This window comes from Thunnus albacares, chromosome 9, assembly GCF_914725855.1.
Source record: "Thunnus albacares chromosome 9, fThuAlb1.1, whole genome shotgun sequence".
NCBI classification, from domain to species: domain Eukaryota; kingdom Metazoa; phylum Chordata; class Actinopteri; order Scombriformes; family Scombridae; genus Thunnus; species Thunnus albacares.
Window position 1 is genome coordinate 13,515,323 of NC_058114.1, and position 17,547 is coordinate 13,532,869.

The 17,547-nt window shown below is 37.4% G+C and overlaps 1 protein-coding gene across 3 annotated transcripts; it reads right to left on the reverse strand.

Moving 5' to 3' along the window:
* Positions 1-1,737: 1,737 nt before the first annotated feature.
* On the reverse strand, positions 1,738-17,018 carry il12rb1 (interleukin 12 receptor subunit beta 1). Of its 3 annotated transcripts, XR_006405121.1 has the most exons (16): positions 16,651-17,018; positions 15,831-15,954; positions 15,496-15,644; positions 15,227-15,369; positions 15,076-15,112; positions 13,555-13,683; positions 12,810-12,886; positions 10,430-10,664; positions 10,190-10,336; positions 9,662-9,760; positions 8,500-8,655; positions 8,121-8,276; positions 7,901-7,970; positions 5,930-5,971; positions 5,749-5,824; positions 3,827-3,841 (listed from the first exon to the last, which is right to left on the reverse strand). XR_006405121.1 is itself a non-coding variant. In XM_044362630.1 (15 exons), exons 1-15 carry the CDS (start codon positions 16,757-16,759, stop codon positions 3,518-3,520), a joined length of 2,031 nt encoding a protein of 676 aa, XP_044218565.1. In that variant the 5' UTR covers positions 16,760-17,013; the 3' UTR covers positions 1,738-3,517. The 3 variants fall into 3 exon arrangements, 1 of the variants encoding a protein (XP_044218565.1); XM_044362630.1 differs by lacking the exon at positions 5,930-5,971 and having other exon boundaries at positions 1,738-3,841; positions 16,651-17,013; XR_006405120.1 differs by having other exon boundaries at positions 3,818-3,841; positions 5,749-5,971.
* Positions 17,019-17,547: the final 529 nt, after the last annotated feature.

A 17,547-nucleotide genomic window follows, 5' to 3' on the forward strand; every position in this document is an offset into this window, starting at 1 on the left:
ACCAAAGTTGAACTTTTTGGCTTGAAAGAGAAGCATTATATTTGGTGATGAGCAAACACTGCATTCCAGCATAAGCAGCATATCATGGTTTGGACTGCTTTGCTGCCTCTGAATCAGGACAGCTTTCAATCATTGAAGGAGCTATGAGTTTTTAGCTATACCAGCACATTTACCGGAAAATGTCAAGGTGTCCGTCTGTGAACTGAAGCTCAACAGAAAGTGGGTCATACAGTAAGACAACAACCCTAAACACACAAGTCGTTCAACCAAAAAATGGTTAGAGCAGAAGAAAGATAATGTTTTGGAATGGCCGAGTCAAAGCCCTGACCTTAATCCTATAGAAATGCTGTGGAAGGACCTGAAGCAGGCAGTTAGTGCAAAGACGCCCACCATCATCTCCAAGTTGAGACTATTTTGTAAGGAGGAATGGGCTAAAATTCCTCCAAGCTGATGTGCACGGTGGATAAACAGTTACCGAAAACATTTTCTGCAAAAGAGGGTCACACCAGTTACTGAAAGCAGGGGTTCACATACTTTTGCTTCAAACAAATATGTAAGATTGCATAATTTTCCTCAATAAATAAATGAATAACTTTAATGTTTTTGTCTCATTTGTTTAATTGGGTTCCCTTTATCTAGTTTTAGGACTTGTGTAAATATCTGATGACCTTTTAGGTAATATTAATGCAGAAATAGAGAAAATTCTAAAGGGTTCACAAACTTTCAGGCAGAACTGTATATGAAATTTGGGGAAAAATTTAGATCATGAATGATTGAGTGATGGGGCACATTTGAATATTTTCACTATTAACTCATGATTATTATATAAAAAAAACTGTCTAATGATTGTCTATCTTTGTGAGTATTTTCCAAGTTAGTGTTTTGAAATTTGGTGGTGGGATTAAACCTTGGTTTACATTTGTAAACCTCAAGCCGGGGTCTGCTTGAGGTTTCTACCCGTTAAAGGGGAGTTTTTCCTTACCGCTGTCGCCAAGTGCTTGCTCATGGGGGAATTGTTGGGTCTCTGTAAATTAAAGAGTACGGTCTTGACCTGCTCTATGTGAAAAGTGCCTTGAAATGACTTCTGTTGTGATATGGCGCTATATAAATAAAGATTGATTGATTGATTGATTGATTGATTTGTAGTACATAATGTGCTTTATTTTACTCAATGCAGTTGGAGAATATTAGAATGCACTAATAGTTTTTATTTATATAGGTCTGTGATTAATATTAGCTGCTGATGCCTGCAGGCCCAGCCATTGATGCAATATCTGATAATTACAAAGCTCCTCTTAACAACATAAAACGTTTTGATGCATCCAAACACTTGGTTGTTATTGTGATAACTTTTATTAGTCATCACCTAAATGAGGACATTGAAGCCCTTTGTAACTTCCTCTGTTGTCCTACTAAAAACCTAGATTGACCAAGTGCGAGATAAGACTGATACAAGCTGATATTTGTGCATTAGTTTCTGTTATGGGTAAGTATAAGTATAAATACTCCTGCTGATATTTGATGACCAACACTAGTTTTGTTAAAGCCTGATACATAATAGCAAACTATGAGACTCATAAGCAGAGAATGAATAATGTTTGAGGGGATTCCAGGGGGTCCCCAGCAAGAAGGGGAATCAAGTATTTTCATAATAACTCAATCTATGAATGTATGGATGTATTTTGGTCATGGGTTTCATACACTTTCTGAAATAAAACATCTAAAAGCAAAAATTTTATCAGATGGGGGTCTGTGGTCTAATTTGTGTCAGTTTAGGGATCCTTGATGTGATGAGAACCACTGCTGTAGTAGACAAAAAAAGTTCAAGTTCAGCTGGATTTTAATATACACACAGATCATAGCACTGTGGTGTCTGTTGATAGTATTTACTTCACCACACATCACATTTGTTAGGTGTCCGCCTGCCGTCTGTGGCCAGAACACGTGATCTTAATCTCGATGTGGTGAGAGATAAAACATGTAGCACAAAGTGATAGTGATGTGAGTGATATTCTTGCTGATTTCAGTCTTCTCAACCAAGCTACAACCAAACAGTGCAGGAACCAAGAAAAATACTTTTTTTTCTGCTGAGAAATAAAAGTGCAGTGTTGTGGAAAATAATATATGTCTGTCATCATTTCTAACAAATCAGCATGACACGTTTTTGTTTGAACAGGGGAGCTCGAAACGCCACAGGAGTGTTTTTGGTTATGAGTAATCTAGCATTTCACTTGCATGTGAACCTTTTTTAAGGTCATTGTTTTTGTGACCACTTCCTGTCACATGCTCACCTTTTGACATGTTCACATTTGCGCTACTCAGCCGTCACATCCACCGCTTCTTTTCTTTGTAGTTTCCTACAGGTTTTGTTTTAACAACACTTGGTCAAGACTCTTTCAATGTATTTTTTTAGTTGCATATTGCAGAAAAATAACACATAATAGGAGCCATTGCTAGCAGCTCTGATGAGGCTGTAATGGTTATTGTAGAACCTTGAGGTCTTAAATTTGTTTTTTGATCTTTTGTAGTTGCAGTGAAGTGGATGTAATAACTGTTCAGAGAGTTGTGTTGAAAAAGTCAAAAGGTTTTTTCTGCCAATATAAATTATTTAGGTCATATGCTCCTGCATCTGAATAATTGATATACCTTTTTAAAACTTAAAATGCAGTCCTTGTCCTTTTAATATATTTTAGTATTATTTTTACATGAGAAATCAATAGGTTTATTGTTCAAGTATTATTTATCCTTTAATTGGTTTTTCAGTTTAGTGTGTTAGCACTTGCTAACATGCAAAGTAGCACCTTACACAAAGTACAGCTGTGGTTGATGGAAATGTTATTAGTTTTGAAGGTGCTTGATCACAAAGCAAAACTATTGATGAAAAGTTATGGGATCACCAAAGTTCACAAAGAAAAAGAATGGCACCAAATTCATTAATTAATCCATCACACAGTTATTGGGACATACAAGCCACAAATGTCAGCCTTATGGTGACACTAGAGGAAAAGTCCGGGGAGCACCAAAGACAGTAGGCTTCATCCTCTGAGGACCATGAATGTCTGTACAAAATCAAGCTCATGTCAGTCCATCAGATGTTGTTGAGATATTTCAGTCTGGACCAAAGTGGTGGGCCGTCATGACGCTGACATGGCTAAAAAGCAGGTCTGTGCAACAAAATTTGTCAATATGTAAGAATCTTTTTTGTCTGGACAAACCTAAAGATTGTAAGAATCATAAAAGTCTGAACCAAAATTTACTATCTACTTAGGTTTATTGACAATGTGCACTGACAAAGCCTGTGAGTGCTTGCTTTCATAAACTGGCCTCCCTATGTAATGTGATGTAATGTCACTGTGTTTAGTCATACAGACATGAACGTCAAACAAGAATTACATATTTTCCTTATTACAAGATGCTCTTTAGACATCTATATAAAAAGACTACATTGAGTCATCCAGTCTTTAGTATTAGTCAACAAACATATCAACCCTGTTACATTTATGCAGTGGAAAAACCTTCAGTTAAGTCCATTTTCAGGGGAGTCTGTCTTCACATCGAACACCAGTCCTTTCCTGTATATCAGCATGGTGAGCTCATCCATCTGTTCGATGTCTTCTTTAGAGCACCTCAGCACCTGTTCTGTAGAGCCAGGACTCAAACACTCATCACTGGTCCCCTCTGACATCTGTGAATCTCCCTTCTCATTCTCCGGGTCCTCGTCAGTACTGTCATCCCGCTCCTGGACAGCGCTCTCCTCGAGGTCCTCGAGGAGAGTCTTGTGCTCTGGAGGCAGCTGGTGCAACGTCAGCTCATGCACCTTCTCTTCCTTCTCCATTGTCTCCTGTTGTACAGTAGGTCGCATTAGCAGAGAACAGTGACATTCAAGATTCATGTTTTATTAACATATGCACAGAGAGCAAACAATGAAACTCTTAGCTTGCTGTCCTCTCTGACTGCCATATACATATATAATAAAAATAATTGAAGGAATAGTTTGAAACTTTGAGAAATATGCTTACTCTTATATCTGTAAGGTTAGTATGAAGCTAGTCTCATAATCACCCTGAGGTTGCTAGGCAACCAGCTGAGACTTATGACATTTACTGCACATGGCCAAAAACTGTGTGCATGTTTTAACAATTTGTATGGATTAAACAAACAAGATATAACTTGTTAATTAGTTTGAGAAGTGCAAAAACAGAATGAGGGAAAGGAAAATGGTTTTGTTAAATATAAAAAGAAATAGTATAAAAATGAAAAATCTGCTGTACAAATACTGTAAGAGTCTGTTGTTGCTATGCATCTAAGTATTAAATGTATGTAAATTTGAGGCTAAAATCCATTATCATTTCTCTTTATAATAGCTTAGAAGGAACCAAAGAATCACAATTAAAATACAATTGTAACTTTATGTAAGTTGAAACACATAAGTTGTAATTGACTTGGCTTAGATGAACTAGATTGCTTAGATGTAAACATTTCAAGAACTAAAAAACATGTTTTGTCTTGTCAACCATGTTTTTTTTACATTTACCCTATGATATAGAGGTATGGTTTTATTAGAAATACAACCACAAAAAGTTTGAGTTGCATGTTTTTTCACAGGAGAACAGAGGTGAGCTCTTTTTTTAAATCACAAAGACGGTTGACACTTCCTTAGAATAGACATGAACTGACTGTACTGATTTACTGTACACCCTGTTTACCAAGTCTGAGAGTTCTTCTTTCTGGTCAAATCAACGGTTTGTGGCTATCTCACATCATATTTCAGCAACTTCATTAGGGACTTTCCTTCATTTCATTTACTTCCCTGGAAAAAGTAATATGTAATACATCCACTCACATCAACTGCCTCCATTTGTCTTTGTCTTACTTTTCTAATTACTGTACTTCAGCCTCCACACACTCAACACAACCTTATTAACACATATACATAGAGTACATACACAACTCATTTGCTACCACTCATTCACAACATGTGCAAACTCAGGATGACGTTGTTGATTGTTGATTGTTGTTTTGCTCTGCCTCTTGTTGTGTTCCACTTCTATCATTTTTCGGGTGTTAAAGATGCAGTATGAGTTATTTCAACATAAATAAATCATTGCCATAATAACAGCAAGATATTAGCACAATTACCTCAAATTAACAATGCCAGAAGAAAAAATACTGTCAGCTGTGGGCCCTAGACTTTTATTGGAGATAAATCTGCTGAATGCTTCATGATACAAAATAGTGAGAAAATGCAAATCTTCCCGAGCAAACAGTGTTTCTGATGAGATTGTGGAACACTCACACAGTCTCTATACATACTATAATCATGCACACATACTACGATTTGTTCGTTGATATTCTGACAATGAAATGGTGCATTTTCATATAAAATATGTTTGACAAAATGTTATTAACGCAACTGGAATATTAAGCCTGCTTTGATGTTTTATGTTGTTTGCAATGTTTTATGCTTGAACTTTTTTGAACTGACAAGCTCTGGTGGGAGTCAATTGAAAAATTCCACTGTCTTCAAAAATGTTGTACCGTTACATTGTACAGAAGTGTGAAAAGAGTGCACGTCATTGTCAAAAAGGTTAAAACCCCAAACGTGTCCCAAGGCATTTGTGACTCGATAGCAAACTTCTATAGTACATAAATGACTAAAAGCCCAAAAACTACTCAGAAAGCACAAAAACTACCCACATGTGACACAGTTTCAAACCCAGGTAAAGTGCAATCCTTAATGAGATTTACCTGATTCTGTGGCTGATGATTGGTGAAATCTAAAATGACAGGTGTCGGCACAGGAGGGAACATCAAGTTTTTGATTCTAAGTATTAGAAAAGAACAGAAACTGTTAAAACGTGCCAGCCAGGAGGAACAAATAGATGCTTTAAAGATTGCAAATGAACAGTTGTTCAGAAAATCCACATACTTTAAAGCCTCTTCAGTATATGTGGCCATTTATTCTGTGAAACTGAGTGGATAGAGAGTAAAAGCAGCGAATGGACTACACACATTTTCATCAAGGGTGTTTCATTTTTCTACCAACAAAAATCTAATGCCATCAGAATAATTTTAAAGCTGATATGACTGTAAATAAAATCCCCTACTCATTGTAGTGGCTTTGAACTGAGACTGTGTAACTTTTGAAGAAAGAAATGACACAAATTGCACCCTTACTCAAATTAAATACACTCAGGGGTTTTGCTGCTACAGCCTTACTTATTCTGGTATGACCACTATGGTGGTTAATGTTCGCTAACTTCAGATATTGTTGTCTAACTGACGTTACTAAGTTAGTCTGCTGACTTCATGACTCATCTCTTGTGCTATTACATTTCAACATGTGACAGACAAACATTTCAATGGTTTATCGCAAAAGTAAAACGAGCAGCTGACTCCAGAGAATCTTGGAAAATAAAGGGAAATTTGGTGTGTCATTAAAGGGGACATGTCATGCTTTTTGTTACTTCTGGTTATTCTTATATTGTTATAATGTCAGATGTCTATGTTAAACATGGTCAGAGTTCCAAAACTTCAGGTGAACGTAAATAATGTAATGTAAAATGCTCTCTGAAAGTCAAAAACCAGGACTTTAACCTGCTCAGAGTCACCTCTACTTCCTCCTCGTGATGACATCAGATTGTTACAACATGCCCATAAACGGCCGTCCGTTGGTAGCCTTATGCTTGGTACACACTAGAGGATTTTCAAATCTTAACAGGTTTTAAAAATGTGGGAGACCACAGACATAACAACAGATTTAACCTATTTTTAATATTTTAATCATAAGAATGCATACACCAGATGATTCATTCAAGACATAAGACCACACACACACGATTCCAGGGACTTAGGATCTCACAGAAACTTGCATGATCATACATGACTTTAGAAAAAAAATAAACATGGAGGCGAACTATTGTCGTCAGCTGGTTGCAATTGTGTGTGCTATGTTTTGAACCGAAAAGCAAAAAAAAGAGAAGAAAACTGTGGATGTACTTATGGCTGAAAAGACGGAATCAGCAAAAGCCTAAGCTGGAGGTGAGTTGGAAATACATTGTTTTAGTGTTAGACTCAAACGGGGCTAGTGCAAGCTACTGCTACATGCTAATGTTATTGTAATTTGTACACAGGTGGAGTGGAGAGTGAAATTTGTGATCATTTGAAATGTAGTCATTTTTATACATTCTCTGGCTTGGGAGACAAAAGTCCTATTTGTGCTGTTGGCAGCCATGTTTCTGTTCTACACAAGTACGCAACATCCGGTTGGTGACACTTCCTGACCAGCTCGCTCTCATTGGCTATTGTGGGTTTCTGCTCAATATTCTATCGCTGTTCCTTTTACACTACAGGATTTCAAGTCATAAACATCAAACTTTTTGCTACAGATGTATTTGAGACGTTTCCATTTCAAGTAAAGATTAAGAAAAAGCAGCAAAATCATACTGTAGTTTGTTCATGTAGCCTCCTGAATCGAGGATAGTCTGCAGAGATGAAGCTTCCTGAAACTAACTAATCAGAACAGAGTGGGCTCATCAGGAGGGGGGTGTTAAAGAGACAGGAGCAAAAACGGCCTGTTTCTGACAGAGGCTGATCTAAGGGGCTGCATAAAAGGCCAGTATAAGATAAACAAGGAGTTTTTTGAACTGTAAATAATGCAAGATATTCCAGTAGAGCCCCAGAACAAAAATATACACCTGAAAATTTGCAGTATACCTCCCCTTTAAGCTTTATTTGCCACAGTTACCAATGTTCAGCAAAAGTTACATAGTCTTGCTTTAAAGAACATCAATTGTTAAAATCTCCACATCTCTCTACAAAGAGGGTACATACTGTAGTTTGTAGGCTTATTATTACTTTTATCCAAAATTATAGAATGCTTAAAGTCGGGCTCACTCACCTCTTCAAGATGAAGGTGAACATTATTGACATTAAAAAGAACACAAACAGCAATCCGAGACTTAACCACACTAATTTGGGGAAAAAAGGAAGATAGGAAAAAATTAGTTAGCAGCAACGTGTGGAAAAACTGCTCCATTGATTTGCATATACTATAACTTCATGACAAACCACAAAGATGCTTCAACACAAGAGTCCATTTTGTAAGTCTGATACAGTACCATTCACAGGCTTCTCTGGCAGCGTTTTGATAGTTACATTGGCTTGAAGCCCTTCTCCCGCTCGTGTCACACCGGCAAGGGTGACATCGTATCTCGTTCCTGGTGTCAAGTTTTCTAGATAGTATTTTGTCAGTGAGGCTGATATGTTATGGCACTCTGAAATTAAATGGAATATGGAAAAAAAAATCTAATGTATATTGAAAGTTACTGTCATTTATAAATTGAGTATCAAAAGTCAAAAGTTGGGATATTGTACATTTGAAATAATACATGAAGCTATACATGAGAAAATATGCACTCTTCCCTTCAGGTCTACAAAGCTTTGTGAAATAAACAAAAGGCTACAGATGAGTCAAAAAAAAAAAAGTGATGTTCACACCTTTCTGCTTGTCCTGTGAGCTGATTTTCACACTGCAAAGCCTGTAGTGTGTGAGGAAACCTTGCTGGTCCACAAAGGGAATTGCTTTCCACAACAGGTTAGCAGAACTGTGTGTTTCGCTAAACGCAGTGAAGTCCTGGGGTTCTCTGCGTGGAACTGAAGAGGAAAATACAAATTTAGGGTTCTTTTACAGTATGTGGAGACAAACTTGGCTTAGATTTATCACCTTGATGCACCAATCTGCACTGGATCAGTGTAAGCACCATACAGTAACCCATCTTATTGAAAACACTGGGTACTGAAAAATGTGTCTCACAGAACTAGCCAGCATACTAACACGCTCACAGTGATACAATGATAACATGCTCATATTTATCAGGTATAATGTTTATCTTGTTTACCATCTTAGTTTATTGTATTAGCCTGCTAACATTTGCTAATATGCACTAAACACAGTACAGCTCAGGCTGATGGGAATGTCATTAGCTTTGGAGGTATTTTTGCCATAAACAAAAGTATTGATCAAATTGAAATTAATTTTGACCTAATGATGACAATGACAATTTGTCCTTAAAGGCCATAATAATCTGTACCAAATTTCCTGGCAATCCATCCAACAGTTTTTGAGACATTTCACTCAACCCACAACCTCATGGTGGCGCTAGAGGAAGAGTCGTGAGATCACCAAAGTGAGTAGGTTTCATCCTCTGAGGACGAATGTCTGCACAAAACTTCATGGCTGTCCATTCAGTTGTTAAGATATTTCAGTCTGGACCACAATGGTGGACTGACAGACTGACAGAGCTGCATCTGCTTCCGTGGCCTAAAAGAGGAGCTAATTATTTGCCAAATTTAAGTTTTTGGAATTGGTACTGGGACAGAGAAAGCAGAAGAAAATTGCACCTCCTAACTTATGTGTATTTGTCTATACTCCTATGCTGTTGAGATGTACTGTATTCCATTTTTGTTTTACTTGACACCAGCTGAGCAACAAAAAGAAAAATGCAGAAACAAGAAAGATAAAGACAGAATTTTTCTACCAAATGACATTCTACTCCGTTAAGCAATATCCCCTGCACAATTGCATTTACGTGAATGTCCTTCAAAGAAAAACAACAGAATCAGTCATTTTGTAGAGCCACCTAATTAAAAAGACACTTACCACCCTCTTTTTGATAAAAAAGGCACATTTTAACTGTCCGTGGTTTCCCTCTGATACATCTGTGTTCGAAGTAAAGGTAGCGCACATAGTCTTTTATGTCTGTAACAGAAACAGAAAGAAAGTCAAACTGATATACAGTTTACCTTATAGAGAAAATATTTCTTTTACAAGGTTTTATAACATTAAATGAACAATGTAAGATGTAACGATACAAACAAGTGATGAACAACAGAAAAGGCTGAACAACAGATGTGTTTCCACCACGTGTTTGGTATTTTCCCTGCATTTGGTTTTGGTTTGCAGTGTGACCTATTTTATTATTTTCACCATGGTGGTAATAAAAATGAAATAATTGTAAGAACAATGTTTTTTGTACCCATTTGTCTCAAAACCATCAATGAAATTTGGTGTAAAGTTAGACCAAGGATAAGATTTGACATATAAACAACCCTGTCTTGTTTTTGTTTTTATCTTCTCCTTTGTTTTTGTTCTCTGTAGAACAAAGGTGATAAAGTTGTGTGACCTTACTTTTTCTTATTTGCATCTTTTCTTTTTTTTTCTTCCTTCCCGACAAAGTTAGAATATTTTCTGGTCTTGGATCACCATCTTGAAACTCGTACCACTCAAGGCAAGTTGTCTTATTTATTTTTACATTCAGTAATGTTTCATCACAAGCTGCAAGGGAAAAAGAATTAACAGTATTTAAGGTCTACTTAAGGATAAATTTGCATATGTGACACACTCAAGCACAAACACACTTTAGCCTACTTTTTAAATCCGCAGCACTTTCAGCTGGCACTTGTACGATTGCTGGAGGAGAAGACCCTGCTGCATTTCTAGCAATAACAGAGATGTTGACAGCTGAGTATGACACATAAGTAGTGTAACTAGTCGTGCTGATGGGATCTCTGTTCTTCACAGGAGGACAAGGACATCCATGAGAAGACTGAGTGTCGTTTAGGCTGTAAGTCACTCCTCTGACTGCTGCTGCATGTTGCACTGGCTGAGGAGCAGAATGGATAACAATTCAGACAAACACAGCAAACTCAAGTAAGTGAACAAAGAAATATACATATAATCAACCACAATTGGATCAGGCCTGCACTGGGGCGAACAATAAAACAATGAAAATGAAAAGCATAAAGTGGTAGAAACTTCAGTATGAGAGACACTGATTGCCCTGAACAAGACTACAGAGTCTACAGCTATGCTAGCAAGTCTGTGAGGCGTTACTTGGCCACAGCAGTGCTTGAAGCTAAAAGCTAATGTCATCAGGATAACATGCCCACAATCATGCTGTAACATTTACTGTGTGTGCCACGCTAGTTTAGCATTTTAGGATGCTAATATTTGCTAAGTAACACTAAAGACAAAATACATACGCCAAAAGACAAATTGAAATTTCTGCCAGATGAAGGTGTATGAAAGAAAGTTAAAGGTCTGATTGTTTTTGTTTGTGTGCTCAAAGTCGGTTTCAGGTCTTGGTAAGCATATGTAAGAAAATGTTTTATGAAGTCATTTCTGACTCCAGAGAGAGCTGTGTGAAATCTGATAAACATCGGTTGAGACTGAAGACTTGAAAATGAAAACAATGTACCGGACTCAAAGATGGCGCCCAATCACTTGAATGAAATTTTCTCGCCTGGTGCATAAGCCAGAAAAGTTTTCTAGCTTCCGGCTAACTTCTGTTTTCTAGCCCCGCCCATGCATTCCCACCATAGACTGTATATAAAGATGGTTCCCACTCAGCCCATAGACTTTACATTGGAATGACGTCACAAACTCTAAAAGCACTTTTCTAGGCTCGGAGAAACTTTTATAAACATCAAACCTTCATGGATTAAAGATTCATAATAAAAAGTACCAATTGACCTTGTTTGCAGTTTGAGGTGTCTTTTCAACAGTTTTACAGATGTCCCTTTTATAATGGCGGTCTATTGGGAAAATGTTTTTACATCTGCAGGGGATTTTTGGCTGCACTACTACAAGTGGCTATCTGGCAAATGTAAGTCTAGTATTCACTCATTTTTAGTCGTTTTTGGTCTCCAAAAACTCCTGAGGGAAATATCTTGCTCTTTAGCTGCTAAATGCTCTACTATGTTCACCAGCTAGTCGCTAACTATGTCTGGTTTGGTGGTCAGCAGGTAGTGTACAATAGGAGTTAAGAGCTTCTTTGCTGAAAACAGCTGACTACTGTGGCCAAAATTGAGAGAGGTGAGGGTGAACCAAAACAATAAAGCTGCAGGCCAGACTGCTAAACAATGAGGTGAAACTTGATGTGAAGCTCTTACAAAGCCGAGGGGAGCTGCAGAGTCAGGGGTAAATTCTCTGTAGGTTCATGCTATGAGCGACTCCTCTCATATTACACTTAACTCATTTGTTTCTGTCGTAAAAATATTGATTATAGCTGCTTTAAAAATAAAAGAATTCAAAAAGTGGTGGACCAACAGACCAACATTGCCGACCTTAGAGCCACACTGTTTGCATGGCTAAAACTTTAGAGTAAGAAGAGTAATGTACATGTCCCAGATTACTTGATCACTTGGACGAGTGATGCTGAAGGTTAGAATTAAACTTCCTTTTGACTCTCGTGACTTTTTGATAATGCTGAAAGTTGAATACTGCTAAAATGGGCACATGCTGCTTCCAATGCAATTCAACATTTCCCATGAATTGTCTGAATTAAAGTATCAAATTGACATACTGATTGTGCAACTGGACAAATGTGAATGTATCATTTCTTAACACTCCTCAGGTAGCTTTTGGTTGGTTTCTTAAATGGTATATTTTAATCATGATTTTGGTCGTACCCTAGCCATAAACCAATTATTATTATAGTGATTATGACAACAAAAGTTCCCTAATTTCTTAAACCTAACCAAATTATTTTAGTGCCTAAAACTAACCAAACCTTAACTATAGCATTGTCAAGATCATAAATCGGTTTGGATCAAAAAACGCTTATATTTGTTGGTCTGGAGGGCATGGGCCAATTATGTATTTTCTTGTTTCATTTGGAGTACTTGTTGCACATTGTGGGACAATGTCAATATATGCTGGTGGAAAGAAACAGTTTTAAATGTGTGTCACTCTAATCTAGATCCACAGGTTTGTATGTTTTGGTGTAGTTTTCCCTTTACTGGTTTACCTTCCAAGTTAGTGTCACTCTTCGGCCGTTATTTACAAGCGTCTTGGTCATGGTGACTTCGGGTTTATGTTCAAGCTCTGCAGTAAAAACACAAATATTAGTGACAAGGCTATTTCTGTTTTCATTTGGGGAAAATAGTTTCTATTGCAAAAAGGGATTTTGCATCTAGTTTGAACTTTTAAATCTCCATTATACAAAAGTGTTTTTTAGAGTGGAACTAATCTTACACATTTTACAGCTTGTCATCGGCAAAGGCAGGAAAGAGGCAACTGTATAAATATCAAGGAATCAAAACCTCAGAAATGTAATACAGTGCAAGGCAATGTGGTGGGAAAGGTGAGGACACATATTGCTACCGTTCAAAACAAGATATATATTACATTTTGAGTTCAGATTCATGACTTCCAGTGTACACAGATCATTTCAGGGCAGTAATCATACCTGACACCACAGTTCAGAGAAGAGAGAATCTACAGTTACATATTGGATCAGTCATTGGGGATTTTGATGCTCTTCTCTTTTGTTGTGTCATTTTGTGATTCAGGTTTGTGAACCAATTGGATGTTTACATTACGTCTAGTGCAGCTATAAGATGATTTAACGCTCACTTTTTTTGTCTAACGATGTAAATGATCCAAAAAAAATTATTTAATGATGGATAATAACGTCTAAAGTGCCACCCACAAAAACATGAACGTTATAATCCAGTCATTCATTTATACAGACAACATGATGATGACTTCACCTCCAGGAACAATCACAACTTGAGACCAGTCACTCCACAGTGGATTAAGGGCCCGGGCCAGTGTGGGCTGATGTCTGATCTGAACCTGGTAAGCCTTATAGTTCAAGAGATTTGCAACAATGACCTGGCCTGTTTAAAAAGAGAGAGTAAGACATTTCATAAATTAGACATTTTAGATTTGTGTTATTTTTCCTCTTTTAATAGTAGCTTAATGTCAGACTGAAAAGCCATGTTTCACTGCCCTCCTGGGTTGAATGTTTCAACTCAGTTGTAACAACGCCCAACAGTGATGTACTGACACTGGCTCTAGAGAGAGCCTTGCGTGTTTTTTGCAAGTTTCGTGGCCACTGTGGGTTCTCCTATACACTTGGAAGGGGAAGGGGAGGTGTGTTCAGTTGGTTGCAATCTGTAACCTCACAGTTAGATGCCACTAAATCCTACACACTGGTCCTTTAAACCAATGGACAACAGCAAAAACATACTTTTCAGCTGTTAAAGAGGACCTATTGTGCTCATCTTAGCTCTAAATTTTTATTTTTGGACTCCATTAGAGTAGCTCTGCATGATTCACAGTTCAAAAAAACAGAAAAACTTATTTATCTTATACTGGCTCTTTATGCAGCCCTTTAATATAAACAGTTTCTCTTACACTCCGTTTTAGCTCCTGTCTCTTTAAGGCCCCCCTCCCCATGGGTAACTTTACCGTCAATGCAAACCAAACATTTCCTGCTTTACTGCTTCAAATTAAAAGCTTATCAATGACTAACTAATGGGAGACTTTTATTGTGAAGAATCTACAGGAAGTAAAAACGTGTTCCTCACTGACTTAGTGAGCATTGAACAACAACATATGGGCCTATTTGGAGCTATTTGTTCAGCAGATCAGTGAGAAATAATGCAGGGAGGAATATTACAAGCAGAAACAGCCACAGTGAGATGTTTTATGAAGAGCTGCAGACAACCAGCACACCTTCAACAGGTAAACTACTTATTTTACTTTGCTGTGCTGTGTAATGACATTGTGGCTTGGCATAACTACTCCTAGAGCGGAGCAGCGACCTCGCGCGCTGTGCACGTCACTGTACTAAAGATATCCGTCACAAACTGACATCAGCTCGGGCCGAAAGTAGAAAAAACTGTTGGAAACCAAGCGTTCAGAGTAGTCTGAAGCTGCTGCTTTTTGCTCACAGGGATTACTACTACATATGTTTACCTTGTTATTTGACACATCGGCCACTTTTAACATGAACATCCGACATTGTGACATTATATGTATGTCTGAAATTAAGGAAAAGCATAATACGTCCCCTTTCATCAAATCACAAGAAAAGACCAAAGCCAACAATGAATTGATTCTACTAACCAGTATTTCCTTTGTAAAAACATACAAAACCGCTGATGTAATCATTCACTGTGTCTCAGAAATAATTCCACAAGAAGCAGAGAACAAACCGATCACCCACAACAATATGAAATAATGCTAAATGAACATTTCATCATACAAGACATGAAAGTACTCACACATAGAGGTCTGACTGATAGTGGTTGTCATTTTTCTCTGTAACAGCAATGTGGATAAAGGGTTAAAATGATTATATAAGATAACAAACATTTTCTTCAGACACAATAGACTTTTAGATAGATTTGATAGCAAATCACAATTATGCCTCACTTTTTCCCATGATTCTATGGGGTGTTTATCTCGTCGAAACCACACCTCGGCTAAAGCTGGATACTTCTCTGCAGCTCTCCATACCAAGCTGAGGTTGTTTTTTAACCAGGAAACTGAAATATTTCCTGGTGCTTCATACTTAACTGTTGAAGAAAAGCAGAACATTTTGTGTGTAATGTTTTATTATGATTTTATATGCTAAATATACGTTTGTGTTAATGTGTTTAATCTCCTATGTTGTTGTGTAAAATCAGAGGAGCATCTAGTACCTGTGTCCACAAGTTTAACAGACGTCTTAAGTGACCTGCAGCTGGAGTTTCCTACGTGAGCTTCCACCCGAATATGAACAAGCCGATGTTTAATCAGCTGTTCCTCAGGGATCTCATGCCAGGTCTTCTTAATGTTAAATTTTGTTTCACTATGGATGAATATGTAGAGCTATGATTGCAGTGAAAACAACAAACAGAAAGCATCTCACAATCCTAAGACTAGTAGATTGAAGGTGTGTATTCATTTTGGAGATAACCTCAAGTATTTAACCAGTACTTTGATTTTAGATGAAAAGCTAATTCCAACAGTTACACACATCCCGAACGATACTCACTTAAAGTAAAGATCAAATGTCACATCGCTCTCAGTCATGTTCATGCTCCATTCACACATGTAAACTGACTCATCAGCGTTTCTTCTGAAGCACTGAGGACGTGAAGGAGCCTCACATGTTGACCCTTTGGAGGAACACATTTCAAAATAATTTCATTTATTAACCTGTTCTAACATTTATTTTACCGGGTTGCTCCAAAAATAAACAAAGACCTCTTCTTCAGAGAAAACAGCTTCAGCAAAAAAAGGGACGAATAGAAAAACCTACAAAGCTGTGCCACCTCAGTTTTCTTATTTTATTTAACCTTTTATATTGTCAATACGGTTTTAAATGTCGTATTTTATATTGTGAAGCACTTAATAATGCACTCTACACTGTCTCAAACATGTACTCTGACAAGGTTAGAGGTTTGGGGCTTGGTCCGTCAGTCTAAGTACTGAATCCCTCTGTCCCATCGTCCTGAGAAAACTCAAGCTCCAACATGAGAAAACAGACATCCTATTTGTAAAAAACTGACCTGATAATGTGTAAAATATTGGTTTAAAACTAAACAAAACTATAAAGGCTGGCATTTCAATAAGGCTGCACAGAGCAATGCAGAGCGGATGCCAACCCTTAGTGGAAACCACATGATGCTGATAAGCTAACCAACATTTTGTGGCTGATGTTGCACTTTTACAGCAGAAACTTTGTTATTTTCATATGTCTGATTAGTATCCGGTACTGTATTGTGATATGATCAGATAGAAATTGAAAGTAAACCGACAGGTAGATAAAGGCTGGATAACAAAGATTTTTAAGGGTTTCCATATTTATTTACCTTTGCTGACCGTCGTGAGGAACATAAACACAGCAACGTATCCATATATTGAACTCCAGCGCTTCAAACTTTCCATGAGGTATAGTGGAAAGTCTAGATAGAACATCATGTCTCAGAGTGTGTGAGAGTCCATGTATTCAATCTGCCTTCATGTAACTCAGTTGTCTTTCTCAGAAATGTCAGAGAAGTTTCATGTCAGGTTATTCAGGTTGTATGAGCTGCAGCAAAACCACAATGTCAGGGCAGGGGCGGGGGGAGGTTGCGTTTGACACACTGCCAGACAGACACAACAGCAATTCTGAAAGCAACGATTCTTTGAATTTCTATTGTCAGTTTTTTTGTTTTTTTTTTTTTTTTTGGTGTTAATTTCCCAACTATTGTTTTTGTTCAATTCCAGCTGGCCATTGAAGAAAAACTAGAGGAAACACTGGAAACTACTGCAATAGAGTAACATAAGTGTGTATGTGAGCTGCATCACACAAGAAGTTGGAGCGGGAGAGTAAAATTTTGAATTTAAAGAGTACTTGAAGTACTTATACTTCAATTATGATTATTGGGTAAGATGATTTTGAAATAAGGTGATTTTTGTTGGAACTCTGGACTAATTATTGAACTTTTTGTGTATATGTTGATCAGTATTTGGAAGTAAGGCATCACTAAAGCGTTACAGTAATGTAATCAATTTTTCCATCTTAAGTAGTGTAATTTAAGGGATTACATTTTGAAATTCAGTACGTACATTACAGTAACTAATCTAGTGCTTGGTTACTTCAAGTTTGGAGGTGGACATGTTTGCCGTCTTACCAGTAGTTTAATATCTGGTATATGCTAGCTTGTTTCGTGGGCTGGAGGTGTGGCGACACAGTTGGCTGCCACCAAAAGAGGAGAAATGCGACT

Bases quoted from the DNA above. Each gene is read 5' to 3' on its own strand.
- il12rb1 (XM_044362630.1), bottom strand. From the start codon at position 16,759: ATGATGTTCTATCTAGACTTTCCACTATACCTCATGGAAAGTTTGAAG. The intron at 10,337-10,429 runs GTAGGCTAAAGT...TTTCCCTTGCAG, and splicing joins AAGTGCTGCGGATTTAAAAA to CTTGTGATGAAACATTACTG. The intron at 9,761-10,189 runs GTAAGGTCACAC...TTTCTGTTACAG, and splicing joins AAAGATGCAAATAAGAAAAA to ACATAAAAGACTATGTGCGC.